The sequence below is a fragment of the Podarcis muralis genome, chromosome 8 (assembly GCF_964188315.1).
Source record: "Podarcis muralis chromosome 8, rPodMur119.hap1.1, whole genome shotgun sequence".
NCBI lineage: Eukaryota > Metazoa > Chordata > Lepidosauria > Squamata > Lacertidae > Podarcis > Podarcis muralis.
Genome location: NC_135662.1, coordinates 72182 through 96523, shown reverse-complemented (window position 1 = coordinate 96523; position 24342 = coordinate 72182). Strand labels below are relative to the sequence as shown.

The 24342-nt window shown below is 51.5% G+C and overlaps 1 protein-coding gene across 5 annotated transcripts; it reads left to right on the top strand.

Moving 5' to 3' along the window:
* On the top strand, positions 1-24342 carry FAM83H (family with sequence similarity 83 member H). 5 transcript variants are annotated; one of them, XM_028735850.2, is made up of 6 exons: positions 4910-5374; positions 12866-13341; positions 16573-16737; positions 17729-17853; positions 18831-21367; positions 22065-24342. In XM_028735850.2, the coding sequence occupies exons 1-6, from the start codon at positions 5149-5151 to the stop codon at positions 22067-22069; spliced, it is 3534 nt and encodes a 1177-aa protein (XP_028591683.2). In that variant the 5' UTR covers positions 4910-5148; the 3' UTR covers positions 22070-24342. The 5 variants fall into 5 exon arrangements, with proteins under 5 accessions (XP_028591686.2, XP_028591685.2, XP_028591684.2 ...); XM_028735853.2 differs by lacking the exon at positions 4910-5374 and adding an exon at positions 1-353 and having other exon boundaries at positions 18831-24342; XM_028735852.2 differs by lacking the exon at positions 4910-5374 and adding an exon at positions 637-1057 and having other exon boundaries at positions 18831-24342.

Below are 24342 nucleotides of genomic sequence, written 5' to 3'. Positions count from 1 at the left end.
ATTCCCCCTTCAGGGACTGCCCGGCTTGAGGGGTCCCCGGCGGAGGCGGGAGGGCCCGCGACGAAGCCCCGTCCCCCGCGGGCAGGGCAGGGCAAGCCGGGCCCGGCGAGGGCGGAGGCGCGGGAGGCGGAGGCGGCGCATCAGGAATGTGCCGAGCGAGCGAGGGAGGCGCGCCTTATCTCTCTCTTCCCTCGGGCCGACTTGGCCGGCCAACTTCGCTCCGCGCCCCGCGCTGCCCTGGGTGGAGCTTGGCTCCCGCCCGCGCCGAGGTGAATCAGGCGTCGCGGGAGGAGAGGCAGCGCCGCCCGCTCGCCGGAAAGAGGACCCGCGCCTGCCCCGGCTCACCTGGCAAGGTAAGGCGGGCGCCCCCGACGAGGCCGTCGGACGCTTGTTCGCCCGGCCGCTCCAGCAGGCGCTGCCAGGCGGGCCGGCGAGGGGGCTCGCCCGGCGGGGCCGCGGCCCGAGCGGCAGCCGGGAAGGGCCTGATCCCGGGGCCCCTCTTTCGCGGCGTCTCCGTTTGCCGTCGGGGAAACGGGGCCGCGCGGGATGGGCGGCGGGCCGAGATCCGCGGCGGGCGGGCGGTGCTCTCGAGGGGCCAAGGCCGGGAGCGGAGGTCGGCGCGGGGGTGTCCGCCCCCCTCCCGGGCCGAGGGAAGGGGGCTGGGCAGGGCCGAGGAGCGTCCGCCTTCCGCGGGGCTGGACTGTCGGGGCTCCTCCGCCGGGCGCAAGGCGACGGGTCCCGGGAGGCCGGAGGGGCGCCAGGGTCCCGGGCCGCGCGAGAGACGGGGCGGCCGCCCGGCAGTGCCGGCTCCTGTCCCGACACGTGCCGTTCGGCGTGCCGGGGCAGGCCGGCGCTGGCTCGTTCGCCCATCGGGGCCCGGCGACCGCGGAGCCCTGTGCGGGGCCGGGCTCCGGCAGGTGCTTGGCCCGGCGAGCTGGGTGCGGCCGCGCTTCGGCGAAGCTCCCCGCCGCCGCCCCGCCTGCCCTTCCCCGGGAGCGGCCGCCAAGCTTCCCGGCCGGGACTCCGCGCAGCGCCTTCCTCTCTCCGCCGACTTCAGGTCAAGCGGCACAGCGGGAAGCGGAGGTGGGGGGGGGCACCTGTCCGAGATGCTGGAGTTGAGTCCTGCAGGGGCTCAGCTGGATGACCCTTGGGCTCCCTGCCAAACCACGATTCTATGGAGGAGGAGGAACTGCTTGCCTGCCTCCTTCCTTCCTGGCCTCCGCACTTCCAGGGCAGGAGCTGTCCCGGGAGGAGGGCAGGTGGGCCCGCTTGGGAGCGCCCCCCCCCCAGCAGAGCCTGGCTGAGCAGCAGCAAAGCTGGCCCTGGGGGTCATCGGACCCCCCTCTGCTTGCCAGGGCCCCCCAAAACATTTGCAGCCCAGTGTTCCTCTGAACACCCCCCCCCCCCCGCCGCACACACACACACTTTCTCTGGGCTTCAGCTTCTAGCCAGAGAAGTGGGAGAAGGTGGGTCTGTCTCCCAAGATGGAGGAGGAGGGAAGAAGGGGGGGCCTGCCCCCTGCAGGCACCTGTGAAGCCCCCTCACCTGCTTTCTCCCCCCCCCCATCATTTTGCTCTGGCTAACTTTGAATGAACAGGGCCCACCGTAGTGGTGTCTTGAGTGTAATTTAATTTTTGAATTGAAACAAGAAATGGGTATAATGATAGAAAAACAATCACAAAACCATAAGAAAAGCCAAACTGAGCAGCCTGCTCTCAAGGTCACCAGCTGATTGCAAGTGTCCCAGGCAAGAGCAGAGACAGGGGCTGGGGCTGAGCATTGGGGCTGCTCCCAAGACCCTCCCACTCGCCCCCCTGCAAGATGCATTTTGGAGCAGGACTTCCACAGAGACTGTCACGGGCAGGGGGAGCCATTGCCTGAAGTTCACCCCAGTTTTCTGTCTTGGTGAGAGCTGCAAAATGCACAAGTTGCACACTTTGGAGCCAACCCGAGTTGACTGGTTGGAAGGCCCCATTCTGCCCCATTGCATATGTGCCCCTTTCTTTGGGAGCCAACATAGCAGTTGCCATCTCCTGTGTAGCCGGATTAGAAAACAGAGTCCCCCTATGGGTTTTTTTAACTTTTTTAGTTATAATTTCTAGTACAGTGCTACCTCAGTTTACGAACTTAATTGGTTCCAGAAGTCCGTTCTTAAACCAAAACTGTTCTTAAACCAAGGTGAGCTTTCCCTAATGAGGCTTCCCGACGCCGGTGCCCTTCCACCGTTTGGATTCCGTTCTTAGACCGAGGTAAAGTTCACAAACCGGGACACTATTTCCGGTTTTGCGGAGTTTGTAAACCAAATCGTTCTTAAACCGGACTGTTCTTAAACCAAGGTACCACTTAGACCCAAAGTCTAGACCCATTCTAGACCCAAAGTCTAGAATGTATTACAGATCTATTTGGCCACCTTTTTGTCTATGCTCCACACCAGTAATTCATACATGTGTTGTGTGATGATTTTGTTTTATGCTTGGTTTTCAATTTCAATTTTTAAAAGTAACGTTTTAGGGTTGTGTTGTGAGGTAGTCAAAAGGATATTTTGTGGAACTGGATATTGTGGAACTAGAAAAGGTTCAGAAAAGAGTGGGGTGAGAGGGAACCTTCTTTCATATGAGGTGGACATGTAGAAAGGTAATAGTATATTGGGATATGATTTATAATGAGTTGAAAAAATGTTTAAGATTATTCCCCCCCCCCAAAAAAAAAACCTGAGTCCTTTTTACAGGGAATAATCTAGACAGAAATTCCTAGGTGTCAGGAAAGGTTATTTATGTGTGCAACAACTACGGCCCATGTTTTGTTAGCCTAAAAATGGAAAGTGAGCGAGGTCCCAACTAAAGAGGATTGGCAGCTTAAGATGATAGAATATGCAGAACTTTCAGATTTATCACATAGAATAGGACAGCCAGAAGGACATATATTTAAAGAAGAGTAGAAAACATTTATTGAATATATGGGAAATAACTACACAGCTGAAAACGCAGACAGCATTAAGAGAAATTCAACAGTGTATATAATATTTGATTGATGTAAAAGTGGAAAACGGATTTCAATTGTTGTAGTAAAATATGCAGGAACATATGATATGTAAAATGAACCATGCAAGGAGAAGAAGAGAAGTCTTTGGATATTTTGAAGTTTGTAAAATGTTTATTTTGAAATGTAAAATTGAAAACTTAATAAAAATTATTCCCAAAAGAAAAGAGAAGAAAAGAGTGGGGGTGGAGCAAGTCCTCTAGGAGGAAAGGTTGCAATATTTGGGGCTTTCTAGCGAAGGGGGAGTAGTGATAGATTTGAACAAGGGGTATAAAATTATGTGCATTGGGAGGAAGTGAATAGGGAGAGGTCTTCATCTGTTTTAAAACTGGAGCTTGGAGTTGTCCAGTGCAGCCAAATGTTGGAAGATTTCAGGACGTACGAAAGGAGGTACTTTTTGCATGGCAGTATTGAATGGGTTCCTGCAAGGTGTAGCTTTGGCCGCCAACTTGGATGGCTGCACATGAGGGAGTGCCCCCCCCCCCCCATTATAGCTCTCCAGGTGGCTGCCAATTTGTTTATTGGCACAGAGGAGCCGAACTGTCTTGTCTTGTAAGAGTGGGGTGAGCGAGGCAAAGGCAGGTTGGCTGCCTCATCTGCTGTTTGTGAGAAGCTGGGCAATCCACTTTTGTGAGCGCTGCTTCCTCTTCAGGGTCCTCTGTGGCTTTATTTATTTGCTGGCCAGGTTCTTGCTTGCATCAGGAGCTGAAAGGAGGGACACCCGACCGTTACAGGGAACTTGCCAAGGGCTCCCACCTTGCCCTGGCCCCCTACTCCTTGCCCACCACCCGCCAGGAGGCTGCTCTTATCCTGCTCTCAGTCACTGGGTGGGAGGAGCAGTGTGAGTTGGCACCTGGGCGTGCGTGGCCTGGTGGGTGACCAAGACTGTGCCCCTTCAGCCCCAGAACAAGAGGGAAGTCGTAAGAGCCCGCGTTTCCTTGGGGGCTAGCAACTTGTTGTGTTAAACCCAAAGCTGAGGTGGTTAAGGTGCCAAATTCTGCACCAGCCTTTGAAATGTGAAGCCTCAAATGTGTCCACAGAATGTAGGCAGAGGCCTCTAACGTAATGGAGAAGTTATATGTGTCATGGCTGCCTGGAAACTCTGTGGTTAACGTGGCCTTGGGATAATTCTTCCCTCTCTATGCAGGCACCCAAGCAAACCCCCGCTTAGGCCATTGGCTTCAGAGGTGCTGGGTGAGCTCATTCCGTGTGTGAGGAAGGCGGAGAGGGGTCTGCTTGTCCCACGGGGGGAGGGGGGGTCTCTGTCTGGCCCCCAGCTGCTTCCCCAAGACCCTCAGAGGGTCTGGAACCGTCCTGTGGCATCCCACTCCCCCTTTGGCCATCATGCCCCTGCTTGGTGGGAAGTGGGGCTCTGCCCCCCTTGGGGGGAATTTCTAAGAGGGGTATGAGAGCATGTGGCTGCACAGGAAGTAGCACCCAGAGGAATGCAGGGCTGTGTTTGTGGGGGAAAGGCCCAGCGGGGGGGGGGGGTTGCTCCATGAGCCCCCTGCTCAGAGCAAGGCAGACATGCTTCCCTGGCCTCCTGCCTCGGAGGAAGAGCAGGGAGCTGAATTTCGCACTCCCAGGGGCAGCCCTGGCACATGTATTGCTGGGAGGATGGCGAGGCAGCTGCCCACCCCATGCCTACCATGTCCCTAGCCCAAGGGCAGAAGGCTGGCCACTGTGAGAACAGGATGGTGGCCTAGATGGGCCACTGGCCTGATGTCCTTATGTCTCGTCTTCAGATGAAGAGCTCAAGGCCAGCCTGAGCCCCAAGCAGGACCATCCTCACCTGGGAGGGGGGCAGAGAGAGGGGCGTTTTGGTGCTGTGCTGGGACTGGGGGGTTTCCGGCCACCAGGTGCCCGCCTGTGTTCGGTGGGGCAGGGGCATTTGCTGGCAAGTTGGCCTTTCCAAGGCAGCCTGTATTCCCGAAGAAGCTTGACTTGCTGGGTCAGGAGATTCCCCCAGCTGCTGAGGCCAACCAGCCGCACCCCTAGAGGCAGGTGTGAGGGGAGGCCATCCTTTGGCTTCCAGCAATCCTCTCTCGGGCTGCGCTTGGGCCCAGCCAAGGGCTGCCTCCCTCCACCCCACCCTCTCTCTCCGTTTCCATGCAGCTGGGCGTGTCTGAAGCTGCCAAGCCAGTTTCGCAAGGGAGCACCCGGTGGTGCTGGGAACCAGCCGCAGCAGCTGCAGCACGTAGCAACAGGCCCTGCTGGTACAGGCCAGGACAGGAAGGAGCAGCTCCAGAGCCCAGCAGACGAGGCCCTGGCAAGAGCCCGGGCTCTGGGGCTGCCAGGAGGGAGCCCACTGCGCAACCATCACTTGCCAGAGCAGGTAGCCAAGCCAGGGCGGAAGGAGACTTTCTGCTTGAGGGAAGCCGTCCTGAAGCACAAAGTCCAGCGGGAGCCCAGTCAGCAAAGCCAGGCGGGTCCCCTCCGGTGGGCACAGGGCACCTCTGGAGCTTGCCTTCAACGCTCGGAGTTGGCTTGGCTCCCCCAAGAGCCTGGAGCCGAGCAGTTTCCTCTTGTTCTTGGCAAGCTGGAAGGTGAGCAGCCAGAATCAGGAGGGGCTGCCCTTTGTGTCCCCCCATCCCAACACACCTCCTTTCTCACTGGGTGTACATTTAGTGCCAGCAACACTGAGCACTGAGGAAAACCTGGAGCTCCCAGTCTTAAGTCCACTGGAGATGGCAAGGTCTGAGAGGCTTCTGGGAACACAGGAAAGGAATGGAGGAGTTTTTTTTGGGGGGGGGGGGTCAGCTGGCCAGTGCATGGCCAGGGAAGCCGGTGCATGAAGAATGGGCTGTTGGTCAAGTCTAGTGATGTTAAATTCTCAAGAATAATCTTTTGGAGAATATTCTTGAGAATATTCTCAATCAATGAGAATATTAGTGAATTTTCATTTAAAATAGGAGAATATTCATTTTAATGCATTGAAAATGATATAATAAGGTGATGGCACCAGTAATTGTCATGTTAAGGTTTCGTATGAGGAAACTCAATAGTTAAATCATATTTTATTCTTCCATTAGAACATGTGCATGTTATAGGACAAGTCAAAAAATACAATTGGCATGTTAAGGTTTGATACAAGTAAATTCAGTAATTGGCTATCTTGTGCTTCTGATAGTTCTAACACAGTAACTGTTTTGGTGACTAAAACACAGCTTGTTAAATAAAACTATATGCATACATATAAAAAAGAAGCCATTAGAATTTATAGTTTGTGGAGAATATTCTCCGGAGCATATTCTCGCCTCACCTCACTAGGCAAGTCATCATCCTTTGGGCTCCTGGGGCTCCTGCTGAGGTGGGCAAGGCGTGAGGGATGGGGCTTCCTTTAGCTAATGGCAAGCAGAACAGGTGTGGCTTCTAGTTAGAAAAAAGCAAACCCCCTAACCATGAATGCACCCCCTGTGGTACTACAGTGGTACCTCGGGTTATAGAAGCTTCAGGTTACAGACTCCACTAACCCAGAAATGTTACCTCGAGTTAAGAACTTTGCTTCAGGATGAGAACAGAAATCACACAGTGGCGGCAGCGGGAAGCCACATTAGCTAAAGTGGTGCCTCAGGTTAAGAACAGTTTCAGGTTAAGAACGGACCTCCAGAACGAATTAAATTCTTAACCCGAGGTACCACTGTATAGTTCTCCCCCTTTATGGTGGGCCATGGGGAAATGTAGCTGGCTGTTCAGGTGAGAACAAGATGTTCATAAGGTTTGAAATTTTAATGAAACAGCAACGTTCATTTCTCATTGGCCAAATAGGGTGCGCATCCCCCCCCCTCCCCGATACACGTATTGCTGAAACCAGAAATGGAGCCTCAGAATAAAAACGTGAGCCGTGCATTGCCAGAAGAGGCTGGCTCTAAGCAGCGCCTCATAAATCAGTGGGGATCTTCGGAGGAAGTCAGAAGTCTTTGCTTCTCTGTAGCCTGTGGGGCATATTTAGCAGTCCTATGGGGCATGTGATAATCAGTGCCTGCCAGTACAAATGAAGTTTTGCTTGGGGGGGGGGTTCTTACTGATCCTCCCATTGGGGGCTCAAGATACTGAGTCCTCAGATCTGAACTAAGGGGACATTCTGCCCAAAGTGTCTCAAAACGGCTTTGACTGTCTCCCAACTTGCCACTTGGTCCCCTCACCCCCCCTTGCCTCCCTCCCTTGTAAGGAGCTGAATCTGAACGTGGCCAAGAGTCACCTCAGCTGGCGTGAGCAGATAAGAGACGGGTGGGGGCACTTTCGCTGGAAGAACAGCGAAACCTTTCTGGACCCTCTTGGAACAGCCCCCGGGTCAAAGAATTCTTTGTCAAAGAATGTCCACATTATATGCCTGACTCTCCCTGGGCCATTCAGAATCCAAAGTATTGTAAACCGCCCTGTGATCCTCAGATGAAGGGCGGTAGACAAAAGATGCTAGTAGTAGTAGTAGTAGTAGTAGTAGTAGTAGTAGTAGTAGTAGTAGTAGACCTGGTGTGCTCAGAGGCCAATAGAGCCAACAGTGATGGAAAGCAAATGGAGAACTGCCTTCAGCTGAACAAAGGTGACTGTTGCTGCAGACTTGGACTCCATCTCATCCCCCTAACTTTCCAGTTTTAAAATTGTGCTGTGCTTGTCTCAGTGCTGTGACGTCCAAATGGGCCCCACAAATTCTCCATGGAGCAGTCAGGGAACCAGTTTGCCTTGCATCTTCCAGTCTGGGAAGCCTTGGGAGCCCCACGGACTGTCAGAACTGTGGCTCTGAGATGTGTGGACCAGGACAGGACGCTAGAATACAGACCTCTGGCCTTGAGGGGCGTTCACAGACCCCACCTGGTATATGGCAGGAGATGCCAGCGTCAGCATGCAGTGAAATGGGGTGGGAGGGGCAGAACTCTGAACCGGATCAGAAGAGAAATATGGACCTGAGGCACCAGTGAAGGAGGAGGGCTGCTGGTGGCGGCCCCCCTGCCGGACACCTGCCCTCACCCACAGGGACTCACACGCCAACCAGAGTTCTCTCTTGTAATTCACATACAGCCAGATCTCACCTTATGCTGGTTTTTCATACACAATGACGACTTTATGCAGAAAATTAAAATAATACATTAAAAGGGTGGGAGAGCAGGAAAACCCACCCACCCCATCCAGAAGGGCTGACTGAGAGCTTGCAGGAGTCCTCATGCAACCTCCGCATTCCCCTGGTGGGCACAGGGGGCAGCATGGCCCAACTGGCAGGGCTGGCCCAATACATTTGAACACCTGAGGTGGACCACAAAATGGCGCCCTTCTCACTGCCAGGGAAGAAGGGGGAAGGAAGAGCTCCATTAGGAACAAGGAGGAAAGAAAGCTCAACCTTGAGACCTGCTGCCCCAGTGGCTGCTGCAGCCAGAGGCCTCCAGAGTGGGATGACTGAGGGGGGGGGGCGGTCAGGGAGAACCATTCCAGTTGCTTATTATTATTATTATTATTATTATTATTATTATTATTATTATTATTTTGTCAAAGAATGTGTTTGTGGGAAACCGTTAACTACTTCTTTTTATGCTTTATTGAAGTTAAAAAGAAACAACAAAGTTTTATCCAGAAAAAAGAAAACAATTGTAGTAATTAAATCAAATCACATTGAATTCTTCTTACATCTATAGCGACTTCCCATCACCCCATCATGCATCCACCGCTTATTCGATCTAATGCACTATTCATTTTCTTTTGTTAATTTTCCTGCCATTGACATCATGCTATTACAATATTCCTTAATTTTCAAAACAAGTTCTCCTTTCCAATTTGTGGCAATTAATATTCTTGCAGCTATCGTGGCGTACAAGAATATTTCCTTTGCTTTTTTAGGTATATCTGTGCCTAGTATCCCCAGGAGGAAAGCCTCCGGGGTTTTTTTTATAAAGGAAACCTTAAACATCTTTTTGAGCTTGTTGTAAATGGCACCCCAAAATTCCTTTATATTCTTACAGTTCCACCACATATGTAGCATTGAATCTTCCACTTCCCCACATCTGCAACATTTACTCGAGGTATTTCTATACATTTTAGATAGTTTTAGTGGCGTTACGTACCAGCAGAATTGCATCTTCATAAAATATTATTTTGAAGCGTAACCCTCTTCTCCTGTCTCCAAAGGGGGGGGGTTAGTTCTTTACCGATGGAAATTTAGTCTTTTACAAAAGGCTTTCCAAGACTTCAGCTTGCAGCCTCATTGCATTAGTTTGTTTACAAAAGGGGGAGGCGGACTTCCTGTATTGAACCTCCCCGCTTCGATGCCAAATTAAATGTTTTTAAAAATCCAATTCTCTCACTTCAGCTCTACTCACGGGTAATTACTTTAGAGTCAAATTGTCCACAGGAAAAAGTCAGTGCTCTCCGGCAACAGCTATGCGGCTTCGCTCCGTGGAAGAAGCAGACGATTCGAAGCACCGCGCCACTCACCCCACGTCGCTCCGGATCCCCGAAACCGGGTTTCCCCGCGAGTAGGGGAGGCGCAAAAGGTGCCCGCCGAATCCCACGTTCACAGGCTTCTCCCGCCTGTGATTTTTACGGGTCTCCACCTTCGCCGTGGCGGTACACACCCAAATTCCCACGGGGCAAATTCCTCCTGATCAGAGGAATTCCGCTATTGCCGGAGGCACCAACCCGGAAGTCCTAGAACTGTTTAATTTGAACCCCACTACCTACCCAAAATTCGTTTCTAATACCTTTAATAAACTTTCTTTTGGGTTCTCTGTCATTATAGTAAGGTCATCGGCAAACGCCTTTAGTTTATATGCTTTCTCTCCTAATGTTATTCCTTTTATGTTTTGGTCTTCCCTTATTTTTTTTATTCAGCATTTCCATTACCAGAATGAATATTAGCGGGGATAGCGGACACCCTTGCCTTGTCCCTTTTCTTATTACATAGTCTTCTGTAATGTTGCCATTGATAATAATCTTGGCCTGTTGATCAGAGTATATAGCCTCAATTCCTTTACAAAACTGTTCACCAAACTCCATTAGTTGCATCATTCTTTTCATGAATCTCCATGAGATATTATCAAAGGCTTTCTCTGTGTCAACCAGCATTAATACTGCTGGTTTGTCAATTCTGATTTCTAAGTATTCCAACACATTGATAACATTTCTAACGTTATTTTGCATCTGGTGTCCAGGGAGAAAGCTGGCCTGGTCTTCGTGAATGTTGTATTTAAGAATCGTTCTCAGTCTTTCCGAAAGTATGTCGGCAAATAATTTATAATCATTGTTTAAAAGGGAAATTGGCCGGTAGTTTGAGACAATTGTTAGATCAGTTCCCTGCTTAGGAAATAGGGTTATAACACTTTCTGTCCATGATTCCGGCAGTTTTTACTATGTTGTTCATCATATCCTTTAATGGTTGGAATAGGGGTTCTTCTAGCTTTTTATAATAGCTTGCGGGTAGGCCATCTGGGCCCAGGGCCTTCCCTGATTTCGCTTTTTTAATTGCCTGTTGAACTTCTAATGCGGTAATAGGAGAATTTAGGAGGCTGATTTTCTCCTTTAGAATCTTTGGTAAGTTGTTCTGCTTTAGCTATTCTTTTTTGTCGTGATTTTCTGTTCCCTCCCTGTATAGCTCTCTGTAAAAACTTACAAAACTTCTGTTTATTTCCTTGGGTCATCTGTTACTCTTTTCTCTGATTTTAATTTTGTTTATGATCCTTTCATTCTGCTTTTGTTTTTTAAGTTGCCAAGCTAATAGTTTGCCAGGTTTATTTGCAAACTTAAAGCTTCCATGTTTTAGCAACTTGATTTTCCATTCAATCTCTTGGTTAATAATCATTGAGAATTGTGTCTGGAGCATTTTAATATTTTGTTTGATTAGTTCACTGTCCGGGTTATTAAATAATTCTTTTTCATTTTTCCCAATTTCTTCCCATATCACTTCCCATTTTTGTTTAGTTAGGATATGTTCTACTCTGTTTCTCTTGGCTTTATCATTAAGTCCGTTTACATTCCCGGTGGCAATCTTTTAAGTTCATACTTTAATGTATCTTCACTTCACAGAAATAAAAACAGTAAATACACAATATAAACAATTTATTAACGCCCTTGAGTGATGCTTAAATCACTCCTTTTGTCCAATCTCTCTCTTTAATTTCCTTCTGTTGACGTTGCCGCGTCCGTGTCGTCCACTCCTCCCACTAGTTGTTTCCCCCCTCCCATTTCCTTCTAATACTTCCTCCAGAATTTGTTGGTGTCTTCCGCCATCAAGCACCTTTGTCTCTTTCCTTTGAAAAAGGAGGAGATACCCTCTGGGAATTCTGTAAACTATAGAGTTTGCATTTGGGGCTTCAGCAAGAGGTTTGTATCTGTCTCTTTTTCCAAAGCCTAACAGGGTTTTCCTTAAGAATGACAATGTCTCTTTCATCTATTTTCAGTTTCCTTTTATTGTTCATTTGCAGCACTTTGTCTCTGATGTCAATTGATGTAAAGGACACCAGGCACTCACCAGGCCACTTATTAGCTCTGGCTACACTTAATCTAATTCTGAATATTTTTTCTATACCTTGAGACGTCACCTGTTCATCCAAATCTAACCTCTTGGCCAACTCTTTCGTAATGTTGTCCTCAATCTGCTCCTCTGGGACACCTCTGAATCTTTAAATCCTCCCCCTCCTTTGCATCTGTAATGTTGCTATTGCATCCAGTGCTGCTTCCTGTGTTTCTTTCAGTTCTGCGGTCTCTTTTTTATCTTGTCACACTCCCTTTTCACTTCCTTACTCTCATTCTGGGTCATCTTAGCTGCCTCTTATAGATTTTGGGATTTGCAAATAATTTTGGCATTTTGATCAATTTTGCTTCCCATTCTATCAAGTTTCTCATCAATTATTTTTGCATTGTCATTCATATATTTTTTCATATCTATTATTTTCCTTTTAAGATCTAAAATGCTTTAATATGCATGCTCGACTCAAGTTCCGTTGCAGAGCTTCTTCTCCCTCCCATGGAGGACCATTCTGGCTTTGTGTGGTTTTGCTTATATGCACAATAGTCAGGAAGAGCCCCTGTGCCAGGCGAGACCTGGGCCTGGGCCTGCCCCTCTGCCCCTCCTGGGCCGGCTGCATTGGAGGAAGTGCCTCCCCCCTGCTGGGAGGTTCCGTCATGGGCGATCCTGCCGGATGCTGGATTAGGAGAGGGAGGGAGACGTGCTCTCTGCCCTCCTCTTTCTCCATACCATCCAGGATAGAATAATAAAATCACAGAACATTAGAGTTGGAAGGGGCCCCCAGGGGTCATCCAGTCCAACTTCTTGCAATGCTCCCATCAAGCTGTATCCCCATTTTATACTGAATATTTATATCTTGCTCTTGGTGCTTATGAATGAAAATTATTTTAGTAGTTTGGAACTCCGTATATTGTATGCATAAGGTGCATTTATGGCTTTTATGTATTTGTGTATTTTATGTACTATGGCATTTATGCATTTATGTACTTTATGGCTTTTATAAGCATCTTTGAGTTTATTTTATGAAGAAAATTAGGATACAGATCTTTAAACTAGCATAAATGGATTGCCAGGGAGCTGAACGGGGACGTAGTTGTGGCCAGATGCACTCCCTGTTGAGTTTTGCAAACAGTGTGTAGAAACAGTAGCTAAGTCATTGATTAGGGGACTGAGGGTCATCCTTTCTGTGAGTAAAATTTCTGTCTCATGGAATTATGCCAAAATTAGAGTTACCTAAAAAGCAGATACGGACCCATTTCAGAATTCTTTGTCCTGCTCTTAGGATCCCACCCTAAGAGGGAGGGGACGGTGGCACGTTTTGTGAGTTGCTCTGGGCCTGTTCTGCTGTGACACGGCTGCCTCTTCCCTCCGCAGTGCCCCCATCTGTCGCCATGGCTCGCCGGTCTCAGAGCTCTTCGCAGGGCGACAACCCCCTGGACCCCAACTACCTCCCACCCCACTACAAGGAGTACTACCGCCTCGCTCTGGACACGCTGGCCGAGGACGGGGAGGAGAACTACCACCGCTTCCTGGCCGAGGAGGGCGCCCCGGACTTCCTCTGCCCCTCGGAGGTGGAGCACATCACCCAGCACATCCAGAAGCCCCAGTATGCCCATCAGGAGGGCGGGGGTGGCAGCACAGACTCCGGCCCCCACGACACAGACATGGACGGCTCCTCTGGCACTTACTGGCCCATGAACTCTGACCTGGCCGTTCCAGAGCTGGACCTGGGCTGGCCTATGGTCTTTGGGTTTCGAGGGACGGAGGTGACCACTCTGGTGCAGCCCCCACCCCCAGACAACCCCAGCATCAAGGAGGAAGCGCGCAGGATGATCCGGGCGGCACAGCAGGTGAGGGATCAGGAAGGGGGCTGTGGGAAAAGGACGTTGGCAGGAGCCCAAAGGCAGGCGGGAGGACGGGCGGGAGGGAGGAAGAGGGAGGTGGGCAGGATCCAGCAGTTTCTGACATGACTGTGAAAGCTCTCTGCCCTGAGCCTTTGGGGGCTCCATGATGTCCCTGCTGCCAGTCCTTAAGAAGGAGCTGCATTGGCTCCCAGTTCAGACAGGGCACTGAATGCTTTATGGGCCTGGCAGGCAGAAGACGTGGCAGCAGTTATCGGTAAGCACTAGGGGTGACCAGGGGTCATGGTGGGAAAAGCTAGCGGCATTTGCTGCTGTGATGAACCAGTTATCAAAGCCCATTTCACAGAAGGCAAAGTGGTGCAACTCAGAGACATGTAACTTGCCTGAGAGCAGCGGAACTTGCCTGAGCGAAGCTGCACAGGGTTGTTCTCTGTGTTGAATGAGTATCCCTCTTTTTCCCGCGTGGCCAGAGGCTAAGGAGGAGGGGCTGCTCTGCTTTAGTGGTGGAAGAGGGCATTTCAGATGGCATGATCAGCTACACATCCAAAAGCTTGTGTTTTTACTTTAAAAATATTATAGCCTGCTTTTCATTAAATCCGGGGCTCAAAGCAGTTTTCAAAATGGAAACATACAGTCTACAAAATTTAAAACACAGATTGACATCATAGATTAAAACATCAGAACAACATTCATGGTGCAAAGACTTTCTCAAATAAAACAGTTTTAACATAGCAGGAACGGTGTCTGCCGGATTTCAAGTGAGAGGGCGCTCCATCAAGCTGCCCCCCCCCCCCAAGGCACAGCAGTTCCCTCTTCTATGCAGTGATTACAGGAAGTTGCAGGAGTCCCCTGCGCTTCTTGCATCCGGCCTCCCCCTCCCACACTCAGTGTCTGCCTTCATCTGTCCCCCTCCACCTTAAGGCTCCATGGAACTTGCTTCGTTCTGTCCTAACTAAATGAGTGGACTCCCACCCTTATGTGCTCCTCAGGAGGACTCCTGATCTCAAATAAACACACAGGAGTAACAACAAGCCCTTCAGAGGCAGCTCAAACACTGAGACAAATTGGATAGTTATAAAAATGCTTAATCAAAGGCCACAATTTCCACTTTTTGTATACACACCCACCCCAAAGTGTAATAGGAAATAAAAAAAACAATATTTTGTTTTAAAAAAATGCTTCCCAAGCCTCACACTTTAAGCTTATCGGTGAAATTCGAGATCGGAACAGAGATCTGTTCCAAGACTATTATGTGCACCTTTTGCAAAAATAATAAAAAGAAATAAATAAAGGAGGAACGTTACGGAGGAGTGTTGTAATGGAAGAGCTGACACCCCTTAACTCACATGTTGTACATGCCTGTCCTATCATGTCCATTAAGCAGAGGAAAAAGCAGCAGTAGCAGCACTCCTTGCTGTGCTCCTTAGCAGGCGGCATTCAGAGGTTTCTGACCCTGGTAGCCACTGAAAATTAACAACAACAACAAAGCCTCCCTCTGAAAAAAGTTGTGAGATCTGTTGCACCTGAGATTTCCCAGGCTGACTCTCCCCCACCGCCATCTTGTCTTCTAGTAGTAAGCAGAGCAGATCCTCCCACCCAAAGTCTGCTCATGCCCAGCAGGGCACAGATGCACTTACCACAGTGGTTTTCAACCAGTGTGCCGTGGCACCCTGGGGTGCCTTGAAGGATGGGCAGGGGTGCCACAGGCAACACTGGTCTCTGTCCCTCTTTCCCTCCCTCCCTCCTCTGATGCCCTCTCTTGTCTCTGCCTCCCAAAGGCTTGCACAGCTGTTTGTTTCAGCAGCCCTGGCTACAAGCTCCCCAGGCGAATGCTGCCTCTGGGGCTGGCCAGGGGGTGCTTCCCAGGCCCCTATAGGGCAGTGTGAGGAGGCACCTCTCTTGGGGGTGGGGGGGCAGCTCAGAGACCGGGGTGGCAGCGGCAGCTGCCCAGAAGACTCCCAAGGGGAGGGGAGGGGAGGCTGAGGGAAGACTCCACAAGGGAAGATTTGCAAAATGACAGCAGTCTGGCAAAGCAGAAATACAGGAAGGGGTTTTACCTTTTGAGGCTACAAAGGAGAGAGACGGAACAGGCACACAGGTCTTCCAGATATTTGGAGGGTGCTAAGCAAGGGCTTCTGAGGTAAAGGAAGATATGGGGCTGCCTAGCTAGCTAGAGGAAAGGATCCATTGTAAATGGTTTCAACTGACGTTAACATTGCATTTTTATATTGTTGTAACCCACCCTGGGACCAAGTGATGAAAGGAAGGTAAGAAATCTAATCATCATAATCAATAATAGTAATAGTAATAAAGCTGGGCTTGTTAGTTATGGGCCACCGGGAGGTGGTGCTGATCTAGAGGGATGTGCTGTTGAGGGGGGGGGGTCCCTCTTCCTTCCTGCCTGCCTGCCTGCCTCCCCCACCCACCCCAGGAGCCCTCCTACGGATTCGACTGTCTGCCACGTCCCTGGTGCAGATTCTGTCTTGTCCGGAGGTCAGTTCCACACAATGCAGAAGTCGGGCCTTTGCTGTGGTGGCTCCCCAGCCCTTGGAATTCCTTCAACTTGGAGACCAAGACAGGCTCCTTTTCAGCACCTACCAAAGACCTCCTCCTTCCAACAAGCCTTTCACATTGAGATTCTTCCAAGCCTGCAATTAGAGTATTAGAGTTGTTTTTGAGAGATGATTATTTGCTATCATTTCTTGCTTGCTGCCCTGGGCTTCTTTGGAAGGAAGAGCAAGATAGGAATGTGATTATATATGAGAACTGTGAGGGGAATTTCCTGGCCTTTTCAGTCTAGGTATAAATGGGGGTTTTGGCCGGGGGGGGGGGCAGGCTGCTATGCACAAAGCTGTCAGCTTTGGGGCTACTGTTGAATCTCGTCAGTCATTCATTGCTTCCATGTATAGACTGCTTATTATTAGTAGATCCTTCTATTGACATTTCCAAAAACAAAGCCTTCCACACCCAAGGGGCCCAGCGGAGAAGGCCCCCGTAGGGTGACTGGACTTTTATTTACACTGCTTCCTGTGAGCTCTGGCTCTGGCCAGGGAATGGGAGGCCAAGGGCTGGCAGCTCCTTCAAAGGGCAGGTGCGGGAGAGAGGGGCTGAGCCCTGCCAGGGCACCTGAGGCTGCTCCCAGGAAGTCAGTCCTCTGGCTTCCCAAGATGGAAAGAGAGTCCTGTGAGGTGTTGACCTGCCCTTTTGCCTTCCCTCCAGGTGGTTGCCATAGTGATGGACGTATTCACTGATGTGGACCTGCTGGGCGAAGTGCTTGATGCTGCTGCCCGCAGGGTTCCTGTGTACATCCTGCTGGATGAGATGAATTCCCAGCTCTTCCTGGACATGGCAGCCAAGTGCAGAGTCAACCTCAACTACGTGGAAGTAAGCACAGCAGGAGGGGGCAGGGGCTCCCATGGGGCAACGTGGCACTAGGACACAGGGTGCAATTTTGCGCCCCTTTGGTACCCCAAAACCCAAGCCCCCCAAACAGTGCAGGCACCTCTGAGAACACCAGGAGAGCCTGGCTCTTGGATCAGGCCCAGGGGAGCCCATTGGGTCCAGCATCCTGTTCTCACAGTGGTTGACCACAAGTGAGACCCGAGCACGGCCACACTCCCTTCCTGGGGTCTCCAGCAACTGGCATTCAGAAGCATTGCTGCTTCCAGCTCTGGAGGCCAAGCTGAGCCGTTGTGGCTCTAGAATCATAGAATGGCTGAGCTGCAGAGATAGCAGGACCCCGAGGGTCATCCAGTCCAGCCCCTGCAATGCAGGAATCTCAGCTGAAACATCCCTCACAGGTGGCCACACAACCTCTGCTTAAAAACCGTCAAGGAAGAAGAGTCCACCACCTTCTGAGGGAATCCGTTCTGCTGTCAAAAAGTTCTTCATAAGGTTTAGTTGAAATCTCCCTTCCTGTTGGTTTGAATCCATCCGTTTGGGTCCTGACCTTTGGAGCAGCAAGAAAGAGTTTGTTCCATCTTTCATGCGACAGCCAGGAGCCATCAGTTGCCCTCTCCTCCTCCAGGAGTTTGTCCGTTCCTTGTTTAAAGCCATCTGGATTGGAGGCTGTCACTATCCACGGTTTTAACAGTGCTCTGCAGGAAGAAGGACTTCTTTTTGTCCTGAATCTTCCAACATTCAGCTCTACTGGGTGTCCATAAGTAGAAGCTCTATGAGAGAGTGGAGGAAACCATGCAGCAACGCACACACACCCCTCCTGCATTGATTCCTGCATTGCAGTGGGTTGGATTAGATGACCCCAGGGATCCCTTCCAACTCTGCCTCTTTGGAGCCTGCAGCTAAACGGCCTGGGTTGGGGGGAGCAGTGGCTTCCTTGGGGATTTTGCTGCCTGATACCTCTCTTGCCTTGCAGTTCCTCCGGGTGAGAACAGTTTCCGGCCCCACCTACTACTGCCGCACCGGGAAGTCCTTCAAGGGGCATGTGAAGGAGAAGTTCCTGCTGGTGGATTGCATGGTGGTACTGAGCGGGAGTTACAGGTGAGTGGAGGGCAGGTGAGCAGAGCAGAGGCCACAGGTGGCTTGACTCCTTCCTGCTGCAACAGACTTCAGCTGAGACGGCCGCCTGGGCAATTGAGGGCTGTGATGAGCCTTAGGAGGGAGGAGGAAGTGCAAATGGCCACCCAGCTGCCCCAAAGGAGGAGCCTTGGGGTGGAGAGGGCCAGCCATGGGTGGGGAAGCTGGCCAGGATCCTAAGTCAGGGGGGCAAGCAGAAATCCATCCACTCTTGGAGCAACTGGGCCTTGCAGCAAACTTTGGATGTCCAGGCAGAATCTCTCAAGGCAGAGCAGGAGTCAGGCATTTCCCATTCCCCTTGCTGGGCCAGAGCTCTTTGGGTTACAGTAGTGGGGAGGCCCTGTCCTGTTCCCACAGAGACCTTATGGAGGATGTGGGGTTCATAAGAGAAATAGCAGAAGTAGGTCTGCCTTTTGCTGTTCCAGGACTCCAGTTCTCATTGCGAGGCCTTGGGCTTGGATGTGACTCGCACAAACAACCCGTCCCGACTGTAATTCTCCTTAGATTATAAGGCTCTGGCTTTGTACGTTCTTATGTGGAATAGTTATATTCTGCCTTTTAATTTGAAAGACCATCCAAAGGGATTTCAGCATTAATACAACATCACTAACAAGTAGACATTATTCTGCTTAAAAGCAGGCACTGCTCAAGGCCCTCTGGAACTAGAGGCAACCAGCAAGATATTAAAGGGAAACGGCAGCAATAAGGAGCCCTCCCCCCCAATTCCAGGCCATTCACAGGCAGAGTTATTTTAACCTGGCACCTGATATCTCGGGGGGGGGGGCGGAGTTCCACAAAGGGGATGTCACCCTCTGGGAGTGGTGCCCACAGTATCCTGTGGGTACAGGGAGGAGGAGGAGGAGGCATCTCGCGCCTGCCCTGCAAGGCAGAGTGGCCACTCGCAGCAGCAACGTGCCCATCTCTTGCCTGCTTCTCCACAGCTTCATGTGGTCGTTTGAGAAGATCCACCGGAGCATCGCTCACATCTTCCAGGGAGAGTTGGTGGCCAGCTTTGACGAGGAGTTCCGCATCCTCTTTGCCCAGTCAGACCCGCTGGTTCCTCCTGCCAATGTCCTGATGAAGGCGCCAGAGAGCTTCATGGCACCCTTTGGCATGGCGCCCTACGGCAGCAACCTGCCCCTCTTCCCCAAGAAGCACCCCCTGCTCTTCCCCCGGGAAGACAACCTTTTCTCGCCGCTGATGGATAGGGTTGACCCAGACAGGTACTTCCTGTCCTCCTTCAGAAGAGACGACATGCTGCGCCACACATTGGAAGGGTCAGCGATGCGGATGTATTCCAAGAAGGTGGAGATGGAGAACTCCCAGCTGGACCCCATCCGGGGCTTTCTCCGCTCGAAGCAGCTGGAGATGGACTCCTTCAAAAGGCACAGCTTTGCAGAAGGCACCTTTGAGAACTTTGCTTCTTCAAAGCAGTTTTCCAGGCAGATGTTCATGAACAATTTGGATGATTTTAAAATTCAGTCCAGCCATTTTCAGAAAGACCAGTTCTACCAGTATCAGTTTGAGCATCCTCACAGTGCCAGCAGGCCCCAGGGGCTCTTCGAGAGAATAAGGGGAGGCAGGCCTGGGTTCAACGAAGCGGAGGATTACGCCGACGGCTTCCGGTGCCCGGAAGTAGAATCCGGTTTCCCCCAGGAGGGCTACCCTCTGCGGCTGGACTACGTGCCTTCCAATTCCTCCAAGGAAGTGAGACATGGCTCTGACCAAGTGAATGTGGCTGGGAATGGCCCTCTTGGGCTGCCCTCATTCCGGACACAGAACCTGGGGCAAAAGTTCATGTGCCAGACCTCCCCAACCCAGAAGCAGAGCCTGGAACAAAGGCTGTTCCTGCAGGACCAAGACCAGGATTCAGATCAAGGCAAGAAAGTGCAAGAGAACCGAGCTGGCCTGCGCAACTGGAGAATTTCCTCCTACCTGAGTGGGTGCCAGTCTGACCCAGGAGAGGAGGGTCTCCCGACGCCCATGGAGTCAGAGGCCTACAACGAGGTGCTTGGCCCCACAGAGCCCCTCCCACGGTTCCCCAGTGACCTCCTCCCCTCTTTCAAAGCCCCACTGCCACTTTCAGGAGCTGAGAGGCCAGCTGAGGAGGCCTCTTTGGTGAAGCAGGATCCCTTCAGGAGCAGGATCAACCCCTTGATTCAGAGGAGCTCACGACTCAGGTCATCCCTTATTTTTAGTGCTGCCAAATTGGACCAGCAGAACACGTCGGCTGAGAAAGTCCAGATGATTCAAAAAGAGCAGACATCCAGCGAGGTGACGAAGGACAGCGAGACAGTCAAGACCACCGCCGCCTCCAAAGTAGCTGAGCTACTTGAGAAGTATAAGACAGTGGGCAAAGACTCAGAAAGTACGACCGTCAGTCACACAAAGGCCATGTCCTCTTTCCTGCAGGAAGAGTCCCAGAATGCAGAGAGGAAATGCACCAAGTCGGTGCAGTACAAGATCTTGGAGAGCCACGTGTCAGACTCCAAAGACTCTCTTGGCAGCTACAAGTTGCACTTGGAGTCAGATAGGGCATTTGGAGAGTCCACCTCGGCCGGCCAGCTCACTGACGTGCTTGGCAAGGATCCCATTGCACAGATGAGCGGTAAAACGGACAAGCTGGCTTCTCGGTTCTACCCAATAGAGAACAAGCCCAGTCTTCCAGAGGAGAGCCTCATATTTGTTGGAGAAACTCAGAAACGAGCTCTTGCAGAAAGGAAGGAGAAGCTTTGCTTCAAAGGGGAAGCTCAGAATCTGCCCGAGACAGAATTCAAGAAAGCAGAACAAGCCCAGACTGTGGAAGTTCCCTCCAAGGCTCACGGCTCCAACAGCTCCCTCAATAAGCCAGAGGAAGACGGCGGCAAGCAGGAGCAGAGCCCACGGGAGTTTTTCAGGAAAGGATCTCTCAGGCTAAAGCAGCTGCTGAACCCCAAAGGGGAGAAGAAGCCAGAAGAAGACGCCACCCCTGAGAGCTGGAAGCCAGAGAAGCCGAGTGCAGGAGGCCTCAAGCGACTGTCCAAAGGTGACTTCCAGGAGGCGATAGAGGAAGAGAAGTCTCCAAAGCCGGCTCCTTCCCCCCTTGTCCCCAAAGGCAGCCAGTCCCCTCAGCATCGCTTTCCCTCATCCACAGCCAATGTCCTCTACAGCAGCAACCTCCGGGATGACACAAAGGTCATTCTTGAGCAGATTTCTGCTAACAGCCAGAAGAACCGAGCGGAGCTGGCCAGGCAGCTGCCGAGCTCCAGCAACCCAGAGCTGTCCAAGTCGGCCACCAGCCTGGACCACAGAGCTGAGGAGAGAAGCACCGGGATCCTCCGGTCGGAGAGCTTTGGCAGCCACAGGCGGAATCTGCAGAGGGACCCTTCGGAGGACAGGGACTCCCTCCTGAAAAGGATGGAGAGCATGAGGAAGGAGAAGCGGGTTTACAGCCGGTTTGAGGTCTTCTGCAAGAAGGACGAGCATGGCGAAGAGGAAGGTGAGCCCGATGCCAAAGACAAGAAGGTGGGCAAATTCATGCCCAAGCTCCTGGGCACATTCAAAACAAAAAAGTGACTCTGATGTTGCTGCTCACCTTCACCTCTCTGGTCCAGAACCGCTTTGCCTGGGACAAATGCTGGTGGGAAGCCCTCCTGTCAGGACAGCTGTGTTGACCCCCCCCCCCCCCCGCTGTGGAATGGGTTGAGCGGGTGGCTGGGCTGGTGGCAGGGGGGCTCTGGGCCCCTGGAGGGGGGGGACAAAAGGGGCACCAGAAGGCGCTGCTTCAAACCAAACTGTCAGGGGGAGGGGGAGCCCAGCTGACATGGAGTTCTGTAACCATCTGTCAAAGCAGCTTTCTGTGACAAACTTTCTGCTTCAGGGTCAGGAGTTGGCGGGTGCCAAGCTGCTTTTTGGGTTAAGATCCAGCCTTTCTCTGGCTTAGTGCCAACCTCAGCGAAAGCATCACTGGCCAGTCTACAGCGGCCTTTGCAGCACCAGAAGATGCCTACTTGACCAGCGCTGGGGACCCACCACTTAGCCAGATCTTTCTCAGAGAGATTGTTTCTACTCACTCTCTCTCTCTCTCTCTCTCTCTCTCTCTGTGTGTGTGTGTGTGTGTGTGTGTGTGTGTAAAGCACTTGAGGGGCTGGGGGTGCCAAGGGGATCTGTGTAAACAGCAGCATTTGCAATTGCAGGGTAGGCTGAGACTTAGGCTGGGTGCTGACTTCCACCACTGCACAAGTCGCCATTGCAAGACAGAAGAGGCTTCCTCCAGGCACTGGCAGGAAGGAAGAAGCAACCCTGCTGGACAGGGTGTGGATAGGAAGAGAAGACGACAGTTCTGCTCTGCTGAAGGACCGGGGCTTTTGCGTCACATAGGTAGCTGCTTCTGCACCACCCTTCTTCTGACACTTCCCCTCCCGCTCCAATCCTGATACCCTCCATTGTCACTCAGGGTTCCCCCTGGCACCCTATTTATTGAGCATCCTCCATCCTGGCTTGCTTCCACAAAGCTCCTGCACAGGAGACAAGGCTGTATCCAGCCTTCATTGGGCATTTGTTCTCATTTGCTTGCTGGGAAGTTATACGACAGTGAGCATCCATCTTGGTTGGTTTAGACATCTTGCTGCTCATCATTCATCTTCCCCCCCCCCCACTTTTCAGTGGGTTTCCCTGTCACTTTCCTAATTGCTCAAAGGCTGCTTTTTCTTTTAAGTGGTGCTGGGGGGACAGTGAGGGGTTTGAATCATTTTAATTGTGAAAACCTGAATTTATGGCATGAATTGCTCCCATGAGTCTGGGGGTGTGCAGACTAAAGTGGGCTGCTCCATTTCAGACTGCAGGCGGGGTTCATGTGATAGAATGCTCCTTCATAAGTAAATGTTCTTCCTTCCACATAGAAAATGGCTTGCTGGCTTAGTCTTCCTGAAATGATCGTTGTCTATGTGCAGGGAATCCTTTCCCTGGGAGGAGCATTCACTCCTTTGACCTCCATTCTGAACTGCAGCAGCCAAGATGCGGCTGGCCCACCTGGGGCAGGAACTGCGGCTGAGTGGAAGAGGGATGCCCCAGGGCAGCGAAGGTCCCTGGTGCCTCCCGTTAGACCAGTCTCAGTGAGCAGCACAGCCAGGAAAGGCTTTGCAGAAAGAGGAGAGGCAAATCAGGCCACGGACAGAAGCAGCTGGCAAGGGGAGCAGACACACAAATCATGTTTAATGGCTGTGGTTCAAGTTGCCCACCCTGCAGAAAGGATTGCCAGCAAGGGGACTCAAGCCAGGTCTTGGCCAGGAATCCCACCTCCCGTGCAGCAGTGAGGGTCTCATGAAAACCATTGCCCACACATGCTGGACCAGGAGCATTTAAAAGAGGCAACTATTTATCCCCCTGGAATTAAACCAATAGGCATGTAAACCACCACTGCTTTATGGGGATGGTTTTCAGGGTGAGAGCAAAACCCACGCAGGTTGTTAGAAGCTGGCAGCCAACGGGGAGAAGCTGGTGTCCCCCCCTTTCCTCCTTGCGCTGCCTCTCTGCATGCTGCCTTTGAAAGACAGGTTCTCTTGGCGAGGAAGCGCAGCAGTACTTCCATGGAAGCATGCAAAGCAGCACTGCCATGTCCCTTTTGGGAGCTGTCACTCCATTACTGCTTCCCCAAACATAAGGGGCCTCTCCCCAAATCTCAGGGTGAGGGGGATGCTACCCGCAAGCATGGGTAGCCACCAGGCTGGAGCATTTCTCATGGTTTCGATTGTATGAACTTACAAATTCAGGGAGGAGAGTAAGGTGACTGCCAGTCAGGAGGGCCGTGTCCCGCCTCCAAGAACACCAGTCGCCACAGGGAGAGGCTGTTCTGCTCCTGTTCTGCTTGTGGGCTTCCCAGGAGCATCTGCTGGGCCTCTGAAAGGAACCCAGTGCTGGACTGAAGGGTTTCCCCCCCCCCCCTTTGCTCCAATTCCGCTGCAGGGTTCTCTGTCTCTTCTGGACATCATTGCCTTGTGTCAGATGCTAGTTGGTTTGGGGTGTGAATCTCTTGAGAAGTGAAGAAATGAAAGAATCAAAGTAGATGATTCCCAGAAGGCTGGGAATATTGCACTGAAGAGCAGAGGGGACCATGAATGACTGCAGACAGGCCCACGCCTGTGGAGTGTCCTGCGTGACCCTTTGGCTTCATGTGCAAAGCCACAAGCCTCTGCTAGTCCTGAAGCACAGTTTGCCCCTCTCTGTTTGTTGCATCAATTGAAATAGTGTAAGTTGCTTTAAATGCCAACTGGGTAGCATTCAGCTGTCCACTGAAATGTAGAAGCAGGGCCCACAGGACTGGCAATTGGAGCAGGTGACAGGCGGAGGCCACCCAGCCAAAGCCACAGCAGAGGGGAGGGGGCACAGAAATACTGTATCAAGAGGGTTGACATTCTGCACTAAAAGCAATAATAAGTTCTGTGACTGGAATAAACTATGCAAATGTACATACAA